The sequence below is a fragment of the Nomascus leucogenys genome, unplaced genomic scaffold (assembly GCF_006542625.1).
Source record: "Nomascus leucogenys isolate Asia unplaced genomic scaffold, Asia_NLE_v1 Super-Scaffold_258, whole genome shotgun sequence".
NCBI classification, from domain to species: Eukaryota; Metazoa; Chordata; class Mammalia; order Primates; family Hylobatidae; genus Nomascus; species Nomascus leucogenys.
Window position 1 is genome coordinate 2,883,127 of NW_022095769.1, and position 26,320 is coordinate 2,909,446.

General features: G+C 51.9%; 2 protein-coding genes across 5 annotated transcripts in view; both read left to right on the plus strand.

The window, feature by feature from the left end:
* HOXB3 (homeobox B3) overlaps positions 1-26,320 on the plus strand; it is a 41,669-nt gene that overhangs the window by 1,086 nt on the left and 14,263 nt on the right. Inside the window, exons 1-2 of one of the 4 annotated variants that reach the window (XM_030807963.1) lie at positions 6,541-6,872; positions 15,116-15,293. The exons of 2 other annotated variants lie outside the window; for them this stretch is intronic. The gene's annotated coding sequence lies outside the window, so the exon portion shown is untranslated. Of the gene's footprint in view, positions 1-6,540; positions 6,873-15,115; positions 15,294-26,320 lie in introns of those variants that run through there. One more of the 4 variants, XM_030807961.1, reaches the window with a different exon arrangement.
* On the plus strand, positions 10,760-13,621 carry HOXB4 (homeobox B4). The gene is made up of 2 exons (XM_003278736.3): positions 10,760-11,278; positions 12,108-13,621. Exons 1-2 carry the CDS (start codon positions 10,822-10,824, stop codon positions 12,404-12,406), a joined length of 756 nt encoding a protein of 251 aa, XP_003278784.1. The 5' UTR covers positions 10,760-10,821; the 3' UTR covers positions 12,407-13,621.

Here is a 26,320-nt window from a genome sequence, read left to right on the forward strand (position 1 = left end):
CACCCGCAAAGGCCCCTTTGTTTTGTGGCACCATAAACCAGAGAGACTTCAGGATTTGATCCCCAGGGGTTCTGTTATTTTCTAGGGAAAATCACCCTTCTAAAAGTCAGAGGCTTCTTCCCCACCAAATTGACCTCCCCCCAATTTAACACCCATGAGGCTAACTACCCTGTCACTCCTATTTTCACCAGCCTGCCCTCCCTTGATTCAGCTCACCAACTGCCATAGGTAGTTTCTGGGATTGGACAAGTGGCACCTCAAGGGGCTTCTGATCTTTGGGATAAGGATGGGGTCATAAGACTCCCTTTTTCTCATTAAGGGACATTGGAGTTCTCCCCCGTCCTCTTTCTCCTGAAGCCACTTTCTATTCCCTGAGCTCTCTATCCATTGCCCAAGCCTGACTAACAGGAGATCCTTAACAGGCTTTAAGAGCAGAGTCACCCTGGTTTGAAGACACATCATCCTAAGAATGATGAGGGCATTTGTATCCCTTAGAAAGGAGACACAGGTCATCTCCCAAAGGATCCCCAGCACCATTGAAAATATAAAGAAGTGCTGGAGGCACAGCTTCCACAGTCTTCCACTTTACAAGGCAACAGAGTTGACAGACATGCAGACAAAGAGCTCTGCAAGGGACAGTCTGACCTGGGTCTCCAAGGGAACCCCATTCCTATTGTGCCCCTGGCCTCACTCTAATATACTTCCCTTTCTGAAAGCCCTCCTGGAAGCTAGAACCCCAGATAGCAAGGTCTGCTCCTGAAAAATTGTTTCTTCACCCCCTCTCATGTCAGTTCTGTAGGCTCTAACATCTACTAGGCATATCTGGTCGGATTTTCCAGGATGGCAAAGAGCAACTTGGGGTGCCCACTTCCATCTCAGTGGCCAAACTCTTGAAGGGTCTCCTCCAGCTCTAAGCAGGTCCTGGAGAAGACGCCCTAGGCTGGGCTTTCCTCTTCTCCACTTCAGGCTCCCTGAGCTGGTCCCCAGTCCTGTCTGAACCCCAGTCAGGACAAGTTGGGGGAGGCAATGAGAGGTGTGAAGGGATTGCTGGTGCCAAGAACTCTCTCCTCTGCCCCAGACCTCTGTCCTCTCCTCCTGCCCTCCCCAGGCTATCTCCCTCTAAGAGAGCTGCTCTACTCTCTCCAGGGCTTTGCTCTCTCTCCTCTCCCACCTGCTTTCTCTCTCTGCCAGTCCAGGCTTCAACCTCTTGAGCTACAAGCCAAGCCGGTACCCTCTGGCCAAATCTTCAACCTGGGGCAGGCCCCAGGAGGTGACAGCTGGAGATTAAGGCTGCAGTTTCTCTTTTCCCTCTGAGGCCAGCCTGGCCGCCACTCGGGGGACAATTCAATTTTGATTTTTTTTGTTTTGTTTTATTTGGTTATTTGTTTTGTTTTGTTTCTCTGAGGCCAATGGGTGGGAGGAAGTATAAAGAAGTGTAAACAGGAAAGCCAGCCGGGCCTGGAGTTCCAAGTGCCCATATTTCATCGGCTTCCTCTCCATAACTGTGGCAGGGACACTTAACCCTTCCCTGGCTGTGAGAAGTTATTCTCTAGGGCTGGTGAGCAGAATGGGAAGATCTAAGAGGAAGCTCCTTTCCTTGCCTGGTTCCTTTATCCCTGGGATTTGCATGCCAAGGATTCTGAGCAATGGAGAAGACAGAAGCTCAGCACAACCCCCCAAACTCAGTCCCTTTCCAGGACTAGTCTCCCTAGCGTGGACTTCTCAGCTTGGGGGACCAACCTGGTCAATCTTGGAAGACAGGGCTAGCAAGAATGAGCTCCCCTCTTTTAAGGGAGGGAATACTGGTATCCCTCCCCACTTTTGGAGTTTTTCAGAGTAATCAGATTTTGAGGCTGAGATCTGCCCACAGTGAGATTTATCGATTGCTACAGCGCTGTTACACATCCATATTAATTAACACCGCCTGGAAACCGAGCTGTTTGGGGAGGGGAAGGGAAAAATGGGGGCCCCTTAAGCAGAATGGATATTTCTCCCTAAGGGGACTCTGAGGTTGAGATTGGAGGGCCCTCTGCACATGAATCCTGTGGCCCTCCCCAGGCTTGAAGCCCCTGGAGTTCTCAGCAAGGGCAAGAATGACTTAGTCTCTACAGTCAAGTCCACACATAAGTCTCATGGTGGTGATGGTTGGGGGGGGATTAAATAACCCTCAGGTCGTTCCTGCAGGCCCCATCCCACTCTTCCTTGTCTCTGGTGGGTTTCCCCAGCCCTCTAATGCTCTGTCTCCAGCAGAGGTTAGCGAGCATCCTTTCTAGAGGGGTTAACCTCCCCCCCTCACTTTCCTTTCAACTTCTCAAAAGTAGAGGCTTATGACGGTTTTCGAATTTGGTTTGTTTTATTTTGCTTTAGCGTCCCATTGTTGTTGGTAGTGATGGTCTTATGGCCTTCTCCTTTCTCCTATCCCTCCCTCCAAAAAGTGATTAAAATCTGTTAAAGGATTTAATTAAGAGAGTTAAATGAAAAGGAAGGAGGCGCAAATGAGTTGGGGGAAAAAACCCACACCAAAGCTATTCTCAACGATTAAATCGCCATTTTAACAATATAATGGAGTTTGCATCCTGAAAGGGGAAATCAACGCTCATATCTCATCAATAATTCATAGAGTCCGGGATCATGCAGAGGTCAGCAGACGGGGGGCAGCAGCGCCGGCCTACGTGGGGCTCCGAGCCGCTGCAGCATACATTACGCGCCGCCGGCCACACCGCCGCAGCCACCTCCGCCGCTGTAGACCAGGAGTGGGGGCACGCCGGAAGGTTTAGGGGGATCTTTCGTTCTTTCTTTTGGCGAATTTACTGATTGCAGTCTCCAAGAGGAAGGGGGGAAATTTGGGAGCCTGGAGAGTATTGGACTTCGGGCAATTCGGGAACCTGTCGGAGCCCAAAAAGCACCTTGTCCCCAAGTTTTAACGTTTCTCTTCCCTCTCTTTTTCCTTTTCTCAGTGATTTAGGCGTCTCCTCCCTTGTCTCTTCTCCCCCTAAAGTTCCTCTTGGAGAGAAAAATGCACTCTCTGCAGTATCCTGTAGCTTCTCCTCCCCGGAAATGGTTCCCAGGCTGCGAGGCCGCCCTCTGGACTGCCTCTCCCGGAGTGGATCCGGGCTGAGCCTTGCGGCTTCGGAGCACAGCGACTGGTTTTGGTCGCAGCGATCCCTGGATCCCTGACCTTGGAGCCTTGTGGAGTAGGGCTGAATGCATCTAGGGAGGAAAGGTACCTCTCATGCCCCAGACCATTTTGCCTTACCAAAAGATGACCCAGGCCAGTTGGAAAGGTGGGGAGTCAGCATGGAAAGACACCTAGGGGAGAAGTGGAGGGAAAGTGCCAGCCTGTGTGGGGCGTCGCCTCTTGAGGGATTTGGAGGCATGACAGAGGATACCCTGTTTCAGGGCTTCTGCAGGCTTGTCCTTAGGGGCATGCATCTCTCTAATTCGTTTTATTTTCTGTTTTCTGAATCCCAAGGGATCCCAAGGAAGGAGAAAGGAAATCCTTTCCAGTGAGAGGTGGGGGTCTGGGAGGCGATATTTGGGCGGAAGGCAAACCGAAAGCGCGCGGGTTGTCCGCACTGCCGCTGCTCTGGACTAGAAGCAGAGGCTGTAACAACCCAGAGCTGCCAGTAGAGTCCGCCTTAGACCAAGTTCACAGCCAGGCTGGGGCCTCCGAGGCGCCAGCGAACGGCCGCGAAAGGTGGCCCCGGGCCCCCCCGCATCGTTGGGACACTGAACTCTCCCTCTAGCCCTGTGAGCACAGTGGCCCCCTCTGCTCCCGAGGAGCTCCTGCTTCAAGCTCTCTCCACCCTTCACCCCAGAAATGCCCTTCTCCAGGTCAGCCCGTTCTACTTCTCGCTATAAGTCTCCTCGTCCAGCAACCTCGGCCCCACTCGGGGGTCAAAAATGAAGGGTGGGTGGTCAAAAGCCCTTCCAGGCATCCCAGTAGAAGAGACCGTTGAAAATGCGGGAAGCGGGTTCCGCGTCTTTTTCCAAGGAGTTATTTAATAGTCAAAAGACTCCTCTTGCCCAGGTCTAAGGGCCTGGGGGAGTGGGGACATTGGCGAAGTGGGGAGGGGTAAAGAAAGCGTTTTGCCCTGGGGTTTCTGTGGCCGGCGTAGCAGAATGAGACCCTGGGTGGTGAGGCCAGTGTTATTGCCGGAGGGGTCGCAAAGTTGGAGGGTCAAAAGTTTACACCATGCGTGAGTGGGCGCGGCGGAGGCGACTAGCAGCGGGGGAGGGGTGGGGCGGTGGGGGAGGGGGCTGTATGTGTGTGAAGACGGACGAAGGAGCCAGGGATGCTGGAGGTAAGGAAGACTTGTGGGTTGCAGAAGTAGGGGAGCAGAAACGGGCAGCGAAGAGGCAGGTATCTGGGGAAGGGAAACTGAGGAAGAAAAAATCCCTTCTCCAAAACCTCGAGACTGGTGGTGGTGGCGAGTTGTAGAAAAGACAGCCCTTAGGGTGTGGTGAATCCTCTGAGCAATTTTCTCTTCCAAAGATAATCTTTGAGTCACCATATTAAATTTAATTAAAACATTCCTAGCCACACACATTTTAGAAATTCAATTAAGTTACCCCCACGTCTTTGTAGGACTTCTGGCAGGGCCAAAGAATACTTCTAATGTGAAGGTTTGATTTTCACCAACATCAACTCACCCTGCTTGCCCTAAAGGAGTCAAACTACTGGCTCTTTCAATCCTCCACCCCTGGGAGAGGCAGGCCTGTTTTCAGGAACCCTTAACCCCCAGGCTGTGTCAGGAAGGTGGGGTCCATAAGCATGGGCCAACACTGGAGCCTTTCCAAACTCTCATTTCTCTCTCCAAATTGCTCCAGTTTAAGAACTTGCCTATTGAAAGATTAGCTTGTTAATTCTCTTGCTCTCTCCCAAGCCTCCATTTGTGTGTTCATCTTGACTCCTTCTCTTCCTATTTGGATGAGGGAGGAGAAATGCAAAGGAAAAATACCAAATGGCCTCACGGAGATCTTTTTTACGGGAGTTGAAACAGGCGACCTGAAATGAACTTTGAATCCTTACATTAAGCTTAGCTCATAAGTAAATGCCTAGAGAGATGCAGTAATTATAACACTGGAGCATATGCCTATTTTGGGTCTTTAAACGACTGCTATATTATGAGATGTCATTATATTCTCTTCCAAGCATTTACTATAGGAGGTACACTGTGGGCGTTTTTCCTTCCAGGATGTGGATAACCTGAGAGTTTCTGTAAAGATGCCTTTTGAAACATGGCCAGAAGAGACAAAGGTTTAATATCAAATTTCAAATAGATTTCACCCAGGGTTTTGACTAAACCAATTGGGTGCAGGTCCCTATTTCTGCTTAGTCCTTAGGCGAGTTTCTCTGCAGTGTCAGGCCAGGAAGGAATTCCTGGAGTCCTGAAGAGACAGATGTGAAAGCCTGAACTGAAGAATCCATCTCCTTCTGTTCTGGGACAGAACGTTAGCAAATTTAGGTATAGACTGGAGCAGCCCAAGGTCCTGGGCTAGAGGGACCGGGTTGGGGAAGAAGTGGCCTCTGCCATTCTGGACCAAGCTGGGTGCCTTGGGGAGTTCTTTCTTGACCTCTCCGTACTAGGAGGATACCACCCTACCAACTAGGCTGGAGCCCTGTCTCAGTCTGTAGACTTGAATTGGGAGGAAGGGGAGTCACCTGACCCATCTCTGCAGGTCCCTAGGAAACTGGAGAAAGGGAGAAGTGTGTTGTAGGCAATCCACCAGATTCTAATCCTGGAGAGACAAACCCAAGAAAATCTCACTATTTTCAATGACTTCTTGATCTGCTCCTGAACCTCGTTATGTGGGTGATGGGGGTAGGCAAAAGTGTTACTGTATTGATGAGAACGATTCTTTAGGGGGGAGGGGGAAACTATTGTTTTGTATTTAAAGGACAGTTAAAGCTCTGAAAGTTATGCCCCTGGCTTTGACCAGCCCAGCCCAGCACCTCTCTCAGGGTTCTATCTTCCCCAAACCTGCTGGGTTGTGTGCACCAAAATCTTGGCCCCAAGAGGTGGAGTGGTCATTTCTAGGCCCTGGAGCTTCCAAAGCTTTTGTAGAAATGAGGGTGTCTCTGACACTTGGGGGAGCAAATAAAGCAGATGGAGTGTGCAATGGGGTGGGGAGCCGGGCCCTGGCCATACAGGCATTTAGGGGTAAGGTTCAGGGAAGGGGCCTCTTGCTCAGGCCTGCTTTCTGGGGACCAGGTGCCCAAAGCCACGCTTTCAGTTTTCCCCCTGCCAGCCTCATTCTCCGGCCTCAAAAGGATCCCACATGAAACCCCACACTCTCTCTGCAACCAGAGCTGACAAAATATGGGAATGATGGAAAATCAAAACAGGGGAGTGGCCGACTGACTCCTATCCAAATGGGACATTTTTGGGGTGGGGGTTGGGTGAAGAGAAGAGAAGCCTCTGGCGAAAAGTCGAGCTGGAGAGGATGAGCTGAATCAAATTTCTGCTCTGTCATTTTTTTCCCAAGTAATGACCTACGCAAAATTCAATATGACCCAGCGAACTGCGCGAGCGTATTATAGTAACTGCCTGCTCGTGGGGGAGGCCGGGAGAGGGGTGAACTGCAGGTCACGGCGTCTAAAAATTATTAAAATGTTTGAGAGCCTCGTGACGCGCCTAGCTGTTTAACAAAGACTGCCAAAGTATGAGATTAATACGAAAACTTGCGCTTCCAAAACAAAAACACACCAAAAAAAAAAAGTCATGTTCCGAGTTCTGAGGAAGCCCGTGGCTCTGCCCGCCGCAGCGGTCCGGTTTTCCGGACACACAATAGTGGACAGGAGCGAGCTCAGCTGTTGCCCAGCGCGTCCGCGGGCGGCTCGGCGGCCGGCGGGGCTGGGGAGCCTCCCGGTGAGTACCCTCGCCCGCGCCCCCTCTGGGCCTTTCTCTCCTCCGCGCCGCCGCCGCCGGTGCGCAGGCCGGCTGGGGACTCGCCTCTGCTCGAGCCTTCGGTTTCACTCCCTCGCTGAGTCCCTTCTCCCCGCCAACAAAAGGTGATGATTCCTCGCGGGCTGGGCACGCCCGGACGGCGGAGGGTGGCTGGGCGGCGCGAAGTCAGGCTAGCAACCTGTGGCTGCCAGGAGAAGGCGGCCGGGAAGCCGCGGAAAGACCCGGGAGCGCAGGGGAGGTGGCTCCTATCGCGCGCAGCCCCTGCTCTTATTTTATTATTATGCGTGTTGCTGTTCGTATCCTTCTGGGCGGTGAAGGGGAGAGGCAGCCTCCCGCTCCGGTGAAACCCGTCCTGGGAGTCGCCCATAAACCCTGTTCTCCATCTCGGGCGGCTGGAGGGGTGAGGGGGGTGCGGCGCCCTGGTGGGATTGGCAGGTGGCGGCTTCCAGGGCGCAGAGGAGAAAAATCTCTGCTCTTGGGCGCCAGGATCAAGGATACCCAAACCCGCGGTGGCTCTGCCCTCTGTTCCTCTCTCCTAGGCTGCTGGGGCACCTGGGCCGCATCCCTTGTGAAGTGTAGAGCAGCAGAGAGGCTCGGCCGCCGGCCCAGCGGCCCTCCCAAACTTCCGAAATGCCGACGGGTTGGACGGGTTTCCGAGAGCTGGCGAGTTGAGAAGGATAGGAGGTATGGGGTGGGGGAGGGGCCTGGACGGTTGGAGTGGGTCCTGGAGACCCTAAGTGGCCTCTGACAAGATTTGGAAAGGTCCCTGGTTGACGCTAGGGAGCTAGTGGGGATCCTAGCAGCGCATTTTTTCTGTGGGCCCTGGGCCAGACTCTAGTCTCCCTGAGTGCCCAGATGGGGGTCTGAGATTACCTATTGGACCTTCTCTTGGCAAAGACAACCATAGTGTGATAGTTTGCTTTTTTCTCCCAAATATGTGTGAGTTCAGCCTGTCTGGGAGAATGTTGATGTTAGAAATCAGGCCCAGAGGCCAACATTGGCAATTCCTAGATTTAAGATTAAAAGAAAATCAAAGGGTCTCTGGACCTATTTGTGGGCAATTGGGAGCTCTCCTCCTACCCACCTGCAAGGCCCCAGGACTGGGCATAGGCAGAGATCTCTGGAGTGTTGCATTTAGAGGGTTGTTTTTGTGTTGTTCCTGTATTTGTTAATGAAATTAATATTATTTTGACTTCCTCACTACAGATGCAAGTATTTCTCAGACCTAGGGAGTTGAGTAGGGAGTCTGGGTGGGGTGGAGGCTTTTTCTATGCACATTTTCCCTTACTGCGTCACAGCTTTCACAGTCTCAATTCCCTCCAGCCCAATACCCAGACTCTCAGCTTAGTAAATTCACGGCTTCTGGGAGCCTCAGAAAGTTGGTTTGGAAATCCCAGATGCCCATTTTGGCCCTACTACCAGCAATCCAAGCAGGTGGCTAGGCGAGTTCGTATGTGTTTAGAAGGAAAGGACCCGCCTGGGGCTAGGAAGGTGGGGAAATGGGGTTCCTCCCCACACCTCCCCAGGATTGACCCCCTCTCCTGGCTCCCAGGATGTGTGAGAGGCTGGGAGGGGCCCTATATCATCTGGCTGCATCTTTTATGATTCCTCATTGCCCTTCATTCGGAAATGAAACGCCTTTGATCTTTTCTCAGGTTGTAAACGGAATTGCCCGTCATTAAATATCCGGGGCCCCATCTGCTTGGTCTCCCAGCATTTTTGTTTACAGCTGTTTCTCTCTCTTTTTACCACTGAATTTTTCCAAAAGGACTTTTATTACACCTCCTTCACACCCAGCCGCCTCTTCCTCCTCCCTTCGCTGAGAGGCGCTTTGGAAAATATCTAGATATTCGTTTGATCACAAACTAAAGGCTTGGAGGGGCACGGAGGAGCCGATTGGGGTTTTGTTTTTTCTAAAAAAAAAAAAAAAAGTCCTGGGGGGAGGGGAGGGGCGCGAAGGCACCCAGAAAGGCCTGAATCTGACTTCGCGGCAGCCTCAGAATGACCCTTCCTCCTTTTGTGCTTAGCTAATGTTTACATCTCATAATTCATGCGCCACCGAGAGTTGCGCGGCGGCGGCGGCGGCAAGGTTGCCGTCCCTTTGCGAACTGGCTACTTGAAATTCTAATAGAAGAGGAGAGTTGAGAACCTTGTAATCCCAAGAACCGACTCGCAGTGCCTTTTTCTGTTCCCAGAGCTCAAAACTAGAACAAAATGAACTAAAACCAAAGCAAATCACACCCCAAACGAAGAAGGCGCGGAAAGTAGGAGAACTGGAAAATTTCTGGGCCAAGAAGATCTGTCTGTCTTCTGTATATACCCTGTAGATCCGAATTTGTGTAAGGAATTTTGTGGTCACAAATTCGTATCTAGGGGAATATGTAGTTGACATAAACACTCCGCTCGTATTTTTCCAGAAGAAAAAAATATATATATGTATTATTTTTCTGAATGAGGACAATCTGGTGACTGGCCACACGAAGACTCCTTCCTCTTTATTCCTCTTTCTTTTCCTCCTTCAGCTGGTTAGAGATGGAGAAATCATCTACCTGAACTCTCCCCACGCCTGCCCCTGGGAGCCTTGGTCCCTTTTCACCTCTTTTTAAGAGGTTAATGTTATTGTTGTTGAAGTTTTAAATTTATCTTCAAACGCACCCATTTTCTATTCTGGGCTCAGGGAGGCTTTATTGGAAATTGCGAAAAAAATGACTTGTCTTCAGTGCGCGAAGAAGGCAAAGGAAATTTAACAAACGGATGCTGAGGCCGCCTTTCCGTTTCAGTTCAGAACAAGATGACCTGGAAATACTCGATTACCAAGGGGTGTTATTGTGTGTGGGGGTCACCTCTATGGCTGTATCCCCAGCATCACAGGGATGTGAGATTTCTATTCGCCGCGGAGGCGGCGGCATTAGCGACAATTAGAACGTCTCGGACCCATGGTTAGTATTGCTCGGGTGGTTATGGAATTAGCAAATTGCTAATCAATTTTGCTCTCAAAAGTTGCAGGTTTTTAACCCCAGAGCTCTATCTATAGTGTGGGAAACCAAGTCGTTTCTCCGGGCTTGGGCCGTGTGGATTAAAGGGAGGAGTGGATAGGAGAAGGGGGACAGACGGACTGACGGACTCAGTCTAGCTAACCGCGCAGCTAAATGCGATTTGGAAGGCGAAGTCTCCCCGAATTAGTGCATGAATTTCCTATCGATCCGCTCGCTGTTCCATTCATCTCTGACAAGTCCCTCTGCGCACCCGCCCTCTAGCTCTGGACGCCTCCTCTCTCACCCCTACCCCTCCCCATCCGGCTGCAGAGAAAAGCCCCAAGCTCTGTGCTCTGGCCCCCGTATGGGTTCCCCTTTCCAGACGGAGCCCCCAGCCCGGCAGTAACCTAACTCCCCATACAGACGCAGGGTGCTAGGGCTCCCTCCCGCCTAGGGGAGAAGACTGGGGCCTATGGAAGGTACAGAATGCTGGGCAGAGGTGAGGCAGAAGAGGAGGGCTACATCGGGAGCCCCAACTTCTTAAGGGATCTAGGGTTTGCGCTCTGCCTAGCGCCCCAACAGGCCCTCCAGTCGCAACCTGCGCGCGCTGTCTCTCTCGCTCTCTCTGATCCGGGAGAGAGCGAGGCAAGGAGGGGGTCGCCCCGCAGGAGCCCTATGTAAATCCTGGTGTTGGGTGGGTGGGTGGGGAGGGGGAAGAGAAGAAGGGGAAATAAACCTCTTTGGCTGGAGTGGGGTCCGGGTGAGCAGATTTCCTTATCCGGGAATCGCAGGCGGGGCGGCCATTGGCTCCGAGGATCACGTGGGCGCCTAACTTTGTTCACTTGACAGTAAGTAGGAGGGCTTTCGGAAACAGGAAAACGAGTCAGGGGTCGGAATAAATTTTAGTATATTTTGTGGACAATTCCCAGAAATTAATGGCTATGAGTTCTTTTTTGATCAACTCAAACTATGTCGACCCCAAGTTCCCTCCATGCGAGGAATATTCACAGAGCGATTACCTACCCAGCGACCACTCGCCTGGGTACTACGCCGGCGGCCAGAGGCGAGAGAGCAGCTTCCAGCCGGAGGCGGGCTTCGGGCGGCGCGCGGCATGCACCGTGCAGCGCTACGCGGCCTGCAGGGACCCTGGGCCCCCGCCGCCTCCGCCGCCACCCCCGCCGCCCCCGCCACCGCCCGGGCTGTCCCCTCGGGCTCCTGCGCCGCCACCTGCCGGGGCCCTCCTCCCGGAGCCCGGCCAGCGCTGCGAGGCGGTCAGCAGCAGCTCCCCGCAGCCTCCCTGCGCCCAGAACCCCCTGCACCCCAGCCCGTCCCACTCCGCGTGCAAAGAGCCCGTCGTCTACCCCTGGATGCGCAAAGTTCACGTGAGCACGGGTGAGTGCGTGGGCACCCCTTCCCCCTCCCACCCCTGGAGCTTTACACCAAAGGGACTTCGGAGGCATGGGTTGGGGGGGGTGAGCTGGGGAAGCCAATTGTCCCCGCTATAAACTCGCCATTGCCGGAGATTTACGGTCGCCTGTTTTCAGAGCCACATAATTACATCCCCCATAAATTTTTATGGCCTGGTGGGCTCTGCGCCTTTGAAGTAGGTTCCCCATCCTCTTCACCATTCTCACCAGCAACTTTTTCGCCAGGGAGATAGTCTCAGTGAAGTTGGAAGTTGGGGAGGAGTGTAGGAGGTGGAGGAGGAGAAGGAGGAGGAGGTAATCCGTATTTAAGCAGAGAGTTGAGTCAACTCCCAATTTATTTTTTCCTTTCTTCCAGTCTGACTCCTTGGCTGGAGAAGTGGGCAAAAGTTTTCAGTAGGGGCAGGCACTGCTTGGAATCTGAGCAGCAAGGGTGGGAACTAAACAGAGGAAAGGTTTAGGGAAACCTCCCCTCCCTCTTCCATCCCCTCATTCTCCCATTCTGGGGGCCCCAAGCTGAGGAGGAGAGAGGAGCAATTAAAACCTTGGGGGAGTCCTCACACGCCTCCACCAGACACCCAAACAACAAGGACACAGCACGACCCTCCAAAACTTGGAGGTCTCTTTCTCATTCTTGGGTCTTGCATTCTTCCCTTTTCGTTTTTCCCCCTCTCCCTCAGAAGGAAGAAGAGGTGGCGGGAGAGGGAGGGAGGGAAACACTGTTCCCTGGAAGAAAGGGCTCTCCCTTTCGGGGGCAATAAAACTTTCTCTTTCTCCCTCTCTCCGTGTGTGTCCAGTAAACCCCAATTACGCCGGCGGGGAGCCCAAGCGCTCTCGGACCGCCTACACTCGCCAGCAGGTCTTGGAGCTGGAGAAGGAATTTCACTACAACCGTTACCTGACACGGCGCCGGAGGGTGGAGATCGCCCACGCGCTCTGCCTCTCCGAGCGCCAGATCAAGATCTGGTTCCAGAACCGGCGTATGAAGTGGAAAAAAGACCACAAGTTGCCCAACACCAAGATCCGCTCGGGTGGCGCGGCAGGCTCAGCCGGAGGGCCCCCTGGCCGGCCCAATGGAGGCCCCCCCGCGCTCTAGTGCCCCCGCACGCGGGAGCTACGAACCTCGGGGTGGGGGTGGGCAGTGAGTGCAGGGGATGGGGTGGGGGGACAGGAGGGGGCCCTGGGGCCTGGGCCCCGGAAAAATCTATCTGCCCTCCCCCACACTTTATATACGAATAAACGCAGAAGAGGGGGAGGGGAAGCTTTATTTATAGAAATGACAATAGAGGGCCACGGGGAGGCCCCCCCAGAAGCAAGATTCAAATCTCTTGCTTTCTTCCTTAAAAAAAAGAAAAAGAAAAAGCAAGAAGAAGGAAGAAAGAAAAAGAAAGAGAAAAAGGAGGAGGCCGCAGCTCCTCGTTTTCAGCTTTGGCGAAGATGGATCCACGTTTCATCTTTAATCACGCCAGGCCCAGGCCCATCTGTCTTGTTTACTCTGCCGAGGAAAGGACGGGCCTCGGTGGCGACCATTACCTCGACACCCGCTAACAAATGAGGCCCGGCTCGGCCGCCTCCGCCTCTGCTGCTGCCACTGCTGGAAGACAGCCTGGATTTCCTTTCTTTGTCCCCCACTCCCGATACCCAGCGAAAGCACCCTCTGACTGCCAGATAGTGCAGTGTTTTGGCCACGGTAACAAACACACACACACTCTCCCTCATCCTCCGTGCCCGTTCACGGAGGGCCAGAATGACTGCTCACCCACTTCTACCGTGGGGTTGGGGAGTGGGCAACAGAGGAGGGGAGCAAGTAGGGAAGGGGATGGCCTTGACAACTCAGGAGTGAGCAGGGAAATTGAGTCCAAGGAAAAAGACTCAGAGACCCGGGAGGGCCTTCCTCTGGAAGGCCAATCCAAGCCATGACTGGCAGGGTGAGGGGCCAGTTGAGTTCTGGGAGCTGGGCACTACTCTGCCAGTCCAGAGTTGTACAGCAGAGGCCTCTCTCCTAGACTGAAAATGAATGTGAAACTAGGAAATAAAATGTGCCCCTCCCAGTCTGGGAGGAGGATGTTGCAGAGCCCTCTCCTGTAGTTTATCATGTTGCATCATTTATTATTATTATTGATAATATTATTATTACTATTTTTTTTGTGTGTCATGTGCGTCCTCTCTCCTTTTCTCTTTCTGACATTCCAAAACCAGGCCCCTTCCTACCTCTGGGGCTGCTTGAGTCTAGAACCCTTCGTATGTGTGAATATCTGTGTGCTGTACAGAGTGACAATAGAAATAAATGTTTGGTTTCTTGTGACTAGCACAGCGTGTTTTTGTTGAAACATTGGCGTAAAGATATGGACAAATGCCACCCAGTGTATATTTTAAGCAACCTACTGGGTTCAGCCTCACATTGTGTGTGGTTGAAGATTTTTTTTCAAAGAGTCTGATGGGAATTTTTATCTCAGAGGACTCCAAATTGTGGTGGCTGGTTTGTTTTCCTTTTAGGGTGGGTGTGTTTTGTTTTGGGACTTTTAATTTTTTCCCTTCAGTCCAAAAATGGATTGAAAGGACTGGGAGGGCTGATTCCAGTCCCAAATGGGGAAAATGTTTCATTGTAGGACACAAGAGGCTTAAGTATGGCAAAGCCTTTCATATCGTGATTTATTTGTCATAGGCAAATAAAATGCGGTTAAGCTGTCTCCTTCTAGACAGACGGCTCTTTGGTTATTAAAGTTCCGAAAGAGGATTCCATGAGGCTGGCCTCTTTCCTCGCAGCATAAGAAGGTATCGCTTTTCTCTGAGGTGTTTAAGGCTTTAATGAGTCTAATTTTTTGCACAGATGTTTCTGGGTGTTTGCAGGTTTTCAGAGTATTTTTATATTACAAAGGAGCTAGCCAGTGCCATAGCTCAAACTCTGACAAGCAAATAGATAATCAAGAAGACAAATGGCCTCTTTTGTGAAGCCTTGCTCCAGTATTAATTTTCATTTTCTTTCTCATAGAAAGTATCGAAAGTATGACTGGGGACCAAATAGCTTTCTGTCTCTGAGGTCCCAGTCACCCCTAGAATGGAGTGGGGGTAGGGGAAAGGGGTGCAGGTGACCCTCAGAAGCCCTGTCAGGCTGGGATTGCTTTTGTGCAGCACTGCTTAGAAGTTCTAAGGTCTGGGGGCTCCAGCCGCAGGGTCTCTGGTCTATTGGTCCTCCAGGGTGCAGCCACCCCATCTCCAAAAAGCTCGGGGCTCGGGAGAGCAAATGCAATTAAAAGTCGTTTTTTCAGTCCCATCTCCTTTCAGAAAATAAAAAGAACCAATCCCACCCGCGCGTTTTATTGTTATTTATTTTGCATTCCTCCAGCTTGCAGCTCCGGTAGTTGGAGGCTAGGTAGGGCAGGGGGAACCGACAGGCCAGTGTCCCCAGCCGCGAAAGGGCTGCTGAACTGTCCGTTTAAATGCTGCTGGGAGACTCGTAAAAAAATCGTCGTGGACCTGGAGGATGAGCGGGGCGAGTTTTATTTCGGTCAGATCGCGGTGTGGTGTTTTAGCTGCAAGGGGATGCCGCAGCCCCGAGTTGAGGGGGAAAATAGTTCTTAAAAAGCATATGCCCCCCTAAGGAATGTCTCTAAAGAACCAAATCAAAGCTGCTCTTTGGAAGGTATGAATAGAATTAAAAAAAAAAAAGATTTCTATGGAGCTTAAAGTTCACAGCCATTCTGTGTAGACAAGAGCTAAGAAAAATGTGAGAATTATACAGAAAACCATTAATCACTTCTTTTCTTTAAATACGTATCCTCTCTCCTTTGTTATTATTCAACAGCAAATCTCCTCAGACCGGCTGTTGGGGGAAAAAAGTGTTAGCCGTCTCTCCCGGATCTGCAAGGGGGAAAAAATTTGGAACCATAAAGTTGAAAACTTTTTTCTCTCAGTTTGGAAGAAGCCCTTCGTCATGAATGGGATCCGCGGAGTTCGGGCGAGAGGAGGCGAGAGGCGCAAAGGTAACAAAGCCCGGGCCCGGGCTGGCGTGTTTTGATCGTTTTATGAGCTCTTTTCACAAGTGAAAGAAGAAACACTCTCTCGCCTCCTCCTTTTTCTTTTTTAACTCTCTTGGCTGGGTTTTTATGGTGGATGCTTGGGCAGGTTTGCTCCCTTTTATGATGACTGATGCCTGGGTCACAGGGAGAGAAAGAGGGGCCTCGACACCTGGAGAGTGTTTGAACTGGTTGGGACTGAGGTGTCAGGGCCCATGAAAAACCCCAGAGAAGAAGGTTGTTTTGTGAGGCAGTTCAGAAGCGCTTTTCTGGTTTTGGAAAATGCAGGCAGGCACAGCGAGCCCCAGCATGTGCGCATGGGTGTGTCTAGTGAGGTCCACATGTGGTCGGTGTGTTCCTGTGACTCTGCTTGTCTACACTGGGGACTGGTGTCCCCTATGCCTGTTTACCGGTGAGATGTTGTCACTGCTGCCTCTTGGAAAAATCAAATCCAGTGCTTGGATGGAATGTTCCAGCTTTGGAGCGGGTATAAGTGGATATATTCTTTTTTTTCTTCTTGTGTCTAGCTTGGGATTCTAGACAAATATGTGCTACTCTCTGGAGCAGGAAACTGCTCCGTTCACAGACAAGGTGCACTGATGTGGAAATATTTCTCTTCTGCTCTGTCCCCCCAGCCTTCTTCCTGGAGGAGCAATGTTGGTTTGGTTTGGTTTCCCTTTGCTCTCCTAATTTGAGGTCTCTGTTCTCTCCTCTGCAGCCCTGTTTCTTAGGCTGAGGGAGTCAGTGGGCTCTGCAGCCGACCTGAATGTGTTGGCCCTTTTTCCCTGAGGCCTCACTTAGGGTTTGGAGGCAGGAGGCTGGCAGGAGAGAGAGTTCATGGAGAGGCCACGTTTTCTAGGCGATTAGCTCAGTATTAGAACCACAAAATGACCTCGGAAGCCCCTTGACCTCACTGAGACTGGACATTGTGTTGGCTCTTGCCTCCTGCCCAGGAGGGAGAGTCACACCTCTGCAAGGAGGGGTCCTTGGCCCATCATATATCCCATCTTCTCCACCCCCCTCTAGGCCCCAAACCCATCTTTGCTATTTTGGAAATTTTGGATTATTTTTCTATTACTGTCCACTGGGGGAAAAAACAAAGATTTTTAGCCCAAGGGTCCAGTTGGGGGAGGAAAGTAGGGTGCTAATCTGTCTCTCTGTACACAGCACCTTCAGCAGTCCAGGCTCCAGCCATCCTCCCCCCCCACCACTCCCAGGTCCAGTTCATCTCTTTACTGTTTCACTTGGAGGGAACTGAGGGAAGAAAGACAAAGGGAGAAGACATGAGAGGTTGGAGGGGCCTAATCCACAAGGCTTCAGAGGGCCAGAGGAATAAACTCCTGAGCTGCGAGGAGAGAAAGGGCTTCCGCCATGAACATTGCTTCAGAGGCTGTCATCTCTCTGAGGGCTGACATCCAGATCCACAGCCTGTCAACCCATTTTCTGAAGTTCCTTTGTTGAGGAAGCTATTTCTATAATTACCTTTACCTCTTTCCCCTAATTCTCAATCTCCTCAATAACGAAAAAAGCCCTTGGAGTGCCTCACCTGCCAGAGGAGCAAGGGAAATGGGAGGAGGATCAGTGCAGAATATTCTGAGTACTTTCCAGGGTCTGCTGTCCCAGGTTAGCCAAAGTTTCCAGAAACTTTTAGGAAACAGGTGGAGGATTTGCCAAACAGTGAGCCCTGAACATAGAGCCTTTCCAAAAACTGTATTCTGTTTGCTGTATCTTAAAAATCCACCCCAGCAGCCACCCTCTTAGGGAGAGACAGAGACAAAGAGAAAGAGAAAGAGAGACAGACACAGACAGACGCTGGCTGGGAGGACGCAATGTTCCCCTTCAGTTAAGACTAGGAGAGACAGAACCTTGCTGGGATATGTGGGTTGTTGGTTTGCATTTTGTAAATTGTTTCTTGAAATTTGGGGACTCTTTCAGGCAAGAAATAACTGGAGTGGTTAATACTCTCTCCTTTGTCCCTGGGTGGCATAAGTAGCGGGGCTGGAAGCCTCAGGAAGGAAAGAGGATGAGCACAAAGCGAGCTAGGCTGCTTCTGGACTAAAAATATTTGGGGCTCAGGGAGATGTGTATTCATTACCTGTAAGGGCAGATAACCAGTTGTGGGCCCTCTGTAGGCTCAAGTGACAAAGACCTAATCGCTGAGGACTTTACAAACTGCTTTCTGCAATGTGAGGATTAGGGCCCACCAAAGGGAAAAGGAGAGAGACCATAGTCAGGGAAGCCTGGGGTTCAGTAAGGGGAACTGCTAGATCTCCCATTTCCTTCACTCCAGACAATCCTAGTACCACTCCAGTCCTCCCAACCTTTTGACTTCTTTCTGTCTTTCTCCCCAGTTCCCTCGGCCCTCCCCATTCTCCCTCCTACTTCCACCCGCCTGTCCTGGGCAGAGGGGGTTGCCCAGTCCTGCCAGAGCCCTCGGAGGCGGCCCCAGCACTGGCGGTGGGTCTCCCTGGGAAGCGGCGGCTGGGGAGGGAGTCTGGTTGGAAAACGGAGTTGGGAAGTTTCCCAGCGTGAGTTGAGCGCTGACGGATTTGTGATCAGCCATAAAACTGGCGCGTTCAGATTCGTAAATCAATCTCGCCTTTCTCACAGTGTAAACGTTCGCTTTATCGGCAGCAAGAAAGTGCTCGGCTAGCGATCAGGCGCTTGTTTATTTGAACGTGGACATTCCCAGGATCCGAGAAGAGTATGGTCATTTTAACAGAACCTGCCGGCGTGCCTTCGTGTCATTTTGCTGTTCTTTTTCTTGTCCTTAAAAATTATTTCTCCGTTTTAGAGATTGCTGTCTTCCCACATCCAGCTTTTCTCTCTCCTCTCTCTGCTCTCTCTCTATTTTCATTTTAGACTTTAGCAGGGTGCTTTTCTTTGGAGCACCATTTTTAATGGATTTGTGGCCAGAACGTTTCAGGGAGTTGCCCTCGCTGGAGCTGGGAGCAGGGCCCACATTGGGATCAGGCTGGATTCAATACCAGTCTGTGTTTTGTATCTGGACAATCAAAGCTGACCACCTCCCCTACAGAGTCCAGGCCTGGCCGGCGCCCCCACCCCATGAGGCCAGAGCAGATTCCAGTGCTCTTGGCTGGGGCAGAAGCTGTGCAGCTGCCACTGCAGCTGGAACCTCCGAGGCCGACCCCGGGGTGGCTGTTTCTTTGGGGCTTGTTAAGACAATCGGGTCCTCAACCTTCTCTCCACTGAGTTGCTTTTGGTTTAGACCCCTTCGAACAAGCCGGGGGAGGCCCCTCAGGCCCCTGCTCCCCTACCCTGAAGCTCATTCTTCCTGGATTCCCCGCCTGCCCCGGAGGCTGTGGTCCTGGCTGCCTCAAGAACTGCTGAGGACAGATAAGGCTGCAGCTTCTTCAGGAATGTCTTTTCTGCTTGCCTTTGCATCCCCACCCCCAACCCCATGCCCCGGCCGAGAACTCTGATTCTAGTTGCACGTAACTGGTCAAGTTTGGGCGGAGGGTTGTTTTTGTTTTATTTTGTTTATATTTGAGGTGAAGGGGTCTGTGTATGTCTCTCTCTTTAGGCCTAGGGAATAGATAGTCCCTGGTATTTAACCCTTTAACAGGCATAGCCATCCCCCATCTTTTTTCCCATTGATCAGCCTCCATTGTTTGTTGATTGGAAGCTCGGGGTGCTAACACCTGGGAAATAGGGATCCTGGGGCTGTCAGGCTGACTTCAAAGCTTTTCTTCTCTTTTCCCTCCTCTCCTGTTCAAATCTCCAGCTGTCTTCACTGGTGGGTTTGGGAAGGGGGGGAAATGAGACAGGGTGTGACATACGTAGAGAGAGGCTGACAGTCCAATTCTTTTGTGTAGAAACCTTAGTCCTAGCCTTTGTCTCTAGAATCTATTTTCAAATGGTCAGTCGCGTTTGATTTCCTATAGTAGTAACAACACAACAAGGAAAAAAGTCCCCCTTGCGGTTATTCTCAACTCAACTCGGGAAGCTCCAGAGTAATCTCTTCACCCTGTCCCTTTTTTGCCCCTTCAAAAGGTACCAGAAAAGATCAAAACGGGAATAAAGCCAGAAGTCCCATTCTTTATCCACTTATACCATGGACTTATGAAGTGTTTATTTTCAAAGTGGCTCCTTCAGAAATTTTGTCCATTATTTAGGAAGAGAGGGAGTGGGTCCCACTCGAGCAAATACCCCCAGGAGTTGGGGAGAAAATGGAGTTGGGGAGGGAATCTTAATCTTAAAGGATGCAGAGAGAAGAACTGGAAGCTGAGAAATCCAGGGGCTTGGAGAAGGGCTCTGAGCCCACCCCACCCCCACCCCCTAGACGCCCCTGCAGACTATTTCTGCACCTCCACCAACTAAGCAGAAGCAGGAGGAGAAGGGAGAGAGGAGAGGTGGGCTGTGGGTAAGTGTGTGTCCATGGGGGTTAAGGAACTGCAGATGTAGTAGGTATGGATGTGAGTGTGGGAGACAGACGGAGACCTCACTACTGTTCCATTGGTGGGTTGAGGGGGAACTTATTTTGCAGGAAAATTTCTCCTCCTGAAGGGGAAGGTCATAGTGGTCCTTTGAGCCTGAAATCGAAAGGCCCCCTTCCCCCTCCCGGTCACGTGATTCATTAAATAATTAATGCCGAGGTTGCAGAATAGATATGTATTCGTCAGGAAAATCGCAGGCTCGGTCTCCCTGTTTCTGACGTGCAATTCAACTGTCCTTTGAAAAACAAGCCTGTACCCCGAGAAAAAAAAAAGAGAGAGGGGGAGAGAGAGAGGGAGAGAGAGAGAGAAAAAGAAAGGGAGACAGCAATAAAACAGCCCCGCAGCCGGAGCCACACCGCGGGCTGGGGTATTGTAAGTAGAAGGGATTTCTCACTACCTACCGCGTCTTATACGTCCATGTAAATTTATTGTTTGTTATTAATGTTATTGTCGTAAAATGTGACAAATAGCCATCTTCATTTCCTGCCATTTCTCCTCACACGGTGCTCTGTGTGTTTATACCCATTGAGGCATTGCATAGAGATTTTAGGAATATTCTTCTTTTCTCTCTCTCTCCCTCTCTCTCTCTCTCTCTCCCTCTCTCTCCCTCCCTCCCTCTCCCTCTCTCCTCTCTCCTCCAACCTTTTTCTTGATTTATAGCAATATGGGTGTCAGCTTCTCGGCCGGCATGCCAGCCATTGTGTGTGTGTGTGTGTGCGCGCGTGTGTGTGTGCGCGCGTCTGCGTGTGTTTGTGAGCGAGTTGTGTTGTTTATGGCCATGTCTTCGATAAATCATTTTTCACAGAAAATGATGTGGAAGCTGGGCTGTTTCTGCGGCCGGCCGGGAGAAAGTCGCTCTCGGAGGCACTTCCTCCCTCTGCTCTGCTCCCAGGAGTTGGTTATTTCAGACGATTTACAGTAATATATCAGCAGTTAATATGAAAGCTCTATAGCTGGAGGTCTTAAATTACAGCATCTGTGATTATCAATTAAAGCAAGATTTGTATAAATTTGGTAAACCAGAAATGCCTCATTGGCATATAAACCCGGTCAATGACCACGGTCTAATATAAAAATTATATTTGTGAGCCTCATAGAGCCAACATTCCTGCAGCAGCAGACAGAGCTCCATTTTTTAGCGGTTCCCCTCCAGGAGTTTGGCTTCGCCAACTCCAGCCCTGGGTGAACAAACCCAACTCTGAAGGCAGAAGGAGGCTTAGAGTAAGAGAGGTGAAGGTGGAGAAAGGAATTACTGGAGTTGAAGGCAAATATTTTTGTGATCAGTGGAGACCAAATCAAAGTTCTGTGCAATTGGAAAGGGATGGGAGGGGTTCCATTACATTATTAAAGCTTAATTTATAGGACTGATGTGTCTGGGGGGGTGGTCGAAGGTGGAAAAGGAGTTACCCAAATTGGGGGAGACAATGGAGGCAAGCAGAGGGTGAAGGGCAGGGAAAGAAGCTGAAATCTTTGGCTCCCCACCCTCCTGGCTAACAAAACAAGGAAATGAATTCACACCCCAGGAGCCTTCCTTTGACCTACTGAAACAAAGAAAAGTTTCCTCAGCAGTGAGAGACTCTGTGTTTGGGGCTAAAGTGGGGACAAGTTCTCCGAAGTTTTTCTAGAAAAGAAATGTTCTAGGAATCAGGTGGTCCCAGAAAGTTGGGAGTGTTGGAGGATGTCGGGTGTGTTCTTGTAACTAAGTCCCCATCCAAAAAGGGAGTAAACGGGGTGCAGATTGGAGAGGGAGGGGAAGAGCCATTAACTTTCTCCTATAGTTTCATGTGGAGGTCACAGTTCCTTCCTACTAGGGGAGAGGCTGCTGGTCAAGAGCAAAGCCAGAGGTGGCTTTGGGGAATGCTCTGCACTGTGCCCCAAAGTTGTGATGGATGAGGTGCAGAGGGCCAGAGCCTTCGCCAGCTCCAGTCCCAGCTGTTGGCCGCTCATTCCCTGACTGGAGCCAGGCCAACTGACTTTATAGCCACAATTATCTGTGATATTTAACTCTGCCTGCTAGTGTAAACCTTTGAGCAGGGAAGTTAGAGCAACGCCGCGCCCAGGTACTAATTATTCATGGCATCCGCTACGTGGAGTGGCAGCTTAGCCCCCAGTCCCTGCAGCATCCAGGAGCTCGCTCCCACGCTCTGCTCCAAGTGAACACTGAGTCTCATCCATGTTAACAAGGGATTCTTGGTGGGTGAAGCCTCCCAGTTCAGGAGTCTCGGTTGAAAAGGGTTTGGGGAGAAAGAGAAGGCCGGAACCCAAGGCTGGGATGGGTAGAGGCACTGTCTGACCTGGATAAAAGGAACTGGGGAAAAGTCTGGATTCAGGGGCAGCTTTGACAGCACTGGAGATTGTGAGGAGGTGGGAAGGGCCGGCAGAGGCAGCATAGAGACCTGGGGCATAGGGGCTCCAAACCTTTCAGTTTCATTCCCCACCCGCTCCTTGAGTGTTGGAGAATCCCACACACATTGTGTGGGAGGCAAGCATTTCTACTTCTCCCTCATCTGGAAAGTGTGGGGTGGTATAACTGTGAAGAGGGTGAGTTCTCCCTCAAACTGGTGGTCCAGAATTAGGGCAAAGTCTTGCAGTTTTTGAGAGAGTAGGGAAGGATCACTTCTTCCATGGGAAGAAGGAGGGACATGAAAGAGAAAGAAGAGGGTAGAATCATTTGTATTAGCTTCTGAATTCAGCATGCTTTGAAAGATGGGAAAAAAAAGGATCTGCTCTTTGGGCCAGCCCATAGCTAGCATGGAGAACCAGTCCCACAGGCCCCCTTCCCCGTGTGTTTGCAACTCCTCCTCCCCAACCTTTTCCATCTCCCCTCCTGCTGCTACCTTTGCCTGTGACGTGGAAGTCTGACCAACCACCCCCACCCCCACTCCACCAGCTTTTCCTCTTTATTCTTTCAGCCCTCTTCAGGTCTTTGTCTCCTCTGGCCCAGAGGAGGGGAGGTGACACTGATACCCCCTCCCCTTCCCTTTCCCCAACATGCACAGACTCTTCCCCAGGAGACAAAGCAAGGGGACCATCCCTTGCCACCATTATCTGGTAAATCCCCGATGTGATGCCTAATGCCTTCCATTCAGGCATCTAGGCCTACCCCAAATCAGCAAGTTTGAAAGGACTTTGTTTTTTATATATACGTTTGCTTCATTTAGCTACGAAGCATCCTGTCTCTTACCAGTCCTGCACCCTCCACCCCACTGATTTGCTTTTGTGTTGTTCAGGGGTTGGGATAGAATGCATCTGGTAGACAGAGCTCTAGGAAAGCTGCTGACTCTGTCTTCTCCCCTAACACTCTGCTGGTATCCTCTCTATATAATTGCATTGTTTATCTCTGTGCCTTTAAGGAGCCTGGCTGCTAACGCTTTAGTGACCAGAGGAATTGGATAGAAAGATGAAGAGTGAGAGGAGGAAGAGAGGGACCTAGAGAGAGAACAAGCAGCAGGATCCCTTTCTGGGGTGGAAAGTCAAGGCTGAGCCCAAGGAGGTGATGACAGGGAGAGTGGAAACAAAGGACAGTCAGAGGGGAAGGGAGGCTGTCCTGGAGGAAGGAGCCCCACAACTCACAAGGGGACACACACATAGAGTTAAGTGAGAAGAAGGGGAGTGGGAAGGAAACTACCCCCTTTGTCCCCTTCTCTCTAGAAGAGAATTTCTCGGACAGAGGGTGGGTTCCCCCACAGAGGAAAGGGAAGAAGAGACTCAGCCTAATGGGTGAGCCCAGAAATGATTTCTGGAGACACTCCTAAATCCTTTGCAAGGCTCAATTCAAATTCACTGAAGACACTGAGAGAGGCAGAATTTGAAAAAGACAAAGGGGCTGTGAGAAAGGAACCGAGATAACAGAGATGGTTAGAAAAGACAGAGAGACCCAACACAGAAAAAGAGCCCAAACCCCTTGGGGAGCAGGCACAGAGGGAAGCCCCTCCAGGCTCCCTGCTCCCTAGCAGCCTTCTTTACAGGAAGCTGCCCAAAGCCCAGGCCATCTCAGAAACAACTGCCTCTAGAGTAGGCCCTTGGGGGTGCTAAATCAGGTGTGAGGCTGCTGTGGCAGGAGCTGAAGTGCCAGGGAATGGCCAAGATGTCCAGGACACTTCAGCCTCCACCATAATCACCAGCATCAGTAACTTAATCATTGGGACCTCCCCAAACAGAATTTCATCATGGGGGTGGGGGGAGTTGGGACCAGTCTTTCACACCTGGACCCTGGAATCCTTTCTTGGCTTTTCTTCCCTCTTGTGGGTTTGGTCTCTTTTTTTCTCTAGGGACCTGGGGAAGTTGTTGATCTTCCAGCGCCTAAGAACTTTCACCTCCATTCCACATCTCCCTCAAACTCCCAGCCTTAACAAGCGGATGCTTCCCCTACTAATCTCCTTCCTCCCCCATCTTACAGGAAAGAACAAGAAAAGGAAAAAGAGAAAGAAAGTTCCTACCAGCCTAAGCAGCTTTAGAAAACTCGAGGGAAAAGGGGAGATGCAAATCTTTCTAGCCCCTCTGATCCTTCCCATTGCCTCCTCGCCATTGCTCTGCTCCCTCCATTGCCCCCCTCCCTGTCCCCACTCCTGTCCTGCCCAGAACTCTCTCCCTTCCCCTCCCTTCTCTACCGGGTCGGACATATGGAACCCATTTCGCTGGTGACATTGAAGAGCCGCCGGTGTGCCCGCCTTCCGCCATGGCGCCCCCGGCGCTCCCTGCGCCTCGCCGTGCCCCTGTCAGTTGCCGCTCCTCTCGCCTGGCAACTTGGCCCGCTCTCAAAGCCCGAGTCCAGCTCGGTGCCAGACGAGCCTTGGGTTCCCGCAGCCCCGCGCGGCCCGGACTGAGTGGGAGCTTCTCAGGAAACGGGCGTCTGCCGCTCCCGGAGTGCCAGATCCGCGCGCTCCTGGGGCCCTGGAGGCCGAACAAAGCCGGGGGCGGGGGCGGGGGCGGGGGCGGGGTGGGGGCGAACGCATCCGGGCCTCTCCCCCAGCTCGGCGGGACGCTCGGGGGTTGCTGGGGGTTGAGCGACTAGGATGCGGCTGGCTGCGGCGGCGGAGCCCCAGCCCGGGCCGAGGGTCCGGGGCCTGGCAGTCGGCCCCCGCGCGCACCCAGCGCCCGGCCGCCCGCCGTTGCCCGTGCCCTAGCGGAAGACCGCACAGGTAAGTGTGGGGTGCGGAGCCGGGGCGCTCGGGGCCTGGCCAGGGTGCAGAGGTGGGTGGTTGAGACCCCCGCCCCCAGGCCTCTCTCCTGGGACAGGCCGGGATCCGAATTGAAGACGACGATGAGAGCAACTTTGAGAGGCAGGGTGGGGGCTTCAAGGGAGTAGAGGGACCTGGGGGTGGAGGACGAGTGTGGAGGAATGTGGAGCTGTTTGGGTGGGCGTGTGGACATGATCGTGTTAGGGGATGGGAGAGCTCTCCCGCTCAGAAAGGGTGTTGAGGCACAGGAGGGTTTTCCAGGGCAGTTGGGGGCTGTGGGTACTGAGGGAAATGTAAGGAGCATCTGCTAGCGGCAGTGGGGTTGGGGGGCGACCGCTGGGTCAGCTTCCACAACCCAGCTGCCACCATTGCCCAACCCTTTAGCACCTAGCGGGTTATTTGAAGCCAAAACTACAAGGGATTGCACTGAGGCTGAGTGTTAAGCCCAGAAGGTAGGAAAGGGGGTGATTTATGGCTTCAGAGAAGCTGTGTTTACTCCTGCCTGCTCTGGAAACCAAAAACCAAACAGAGCAGAGGCCAGAGAAGCCCCTCTCCTTGGAGTGGGAAGCGATGCCAGCCTGACGCACTGGGATTTATTTTCCCAGATGAGGGAGGATAGTGGGAACTGTCCCTTTGCAGGCACACAGTGTAGTGGGTGTATGCAAAGGGAGCGTGTAAGCAGGCACATATGTAGGTATGTTTGTGTGTTGTGTGAGTGCATCTGCACATTGGGAGCTGTATGTACTCCAGGTGGGGCTTTGCGGATGGGTTTGCAGAATCACTTTGTGAGCTGGGAGATTGGGAGCCAGGAGAGAGACCCCATGTTCTCTGGTTCTGGAACTCTGGGATGGGGTAGCTCTAGACACACTGCCCCTTGTCCTGTCCACGAAGTAGTGCTCTTTCCTGCTTTTTTCTTCCCGCAGCCACATGCAGCAGAGCCCACTTGGCCTGGCCTCCTGGCCCCTGCCCCTCTGCCCTTTCCCTGTGTGCCTCCTGTGTCTTCTGCCCACTCAGCTTCATCTTCACTTTGAATTTTTAACTTTGCAGTGGGAAGCCAAGGAATTAGTGAGTATGGTTGGTTGAGGAGGGGAGGCCAAAAGGAGAAAAGGCTTGGTGTGGTAGGGAAGATCGGGGAGATCCGTGGTTTGAGGCTGGACCTTGGCAGCCTCGTGTCCCACCATTACTGCTCAAATTCCCCCAAAATCTCTGGGAGTGGGGAGCAAGTGAATACAAAGACAAACAGAGTAAGGGAGCCATGCAGGAGGATGGGGGTGGGGGGAAAAACATTTTGACCCCCAGATAGTAATTTCCGCAGGCCAACTAGTAGCTCTTGCATTTCTGTCCAGACGCCCAGCTT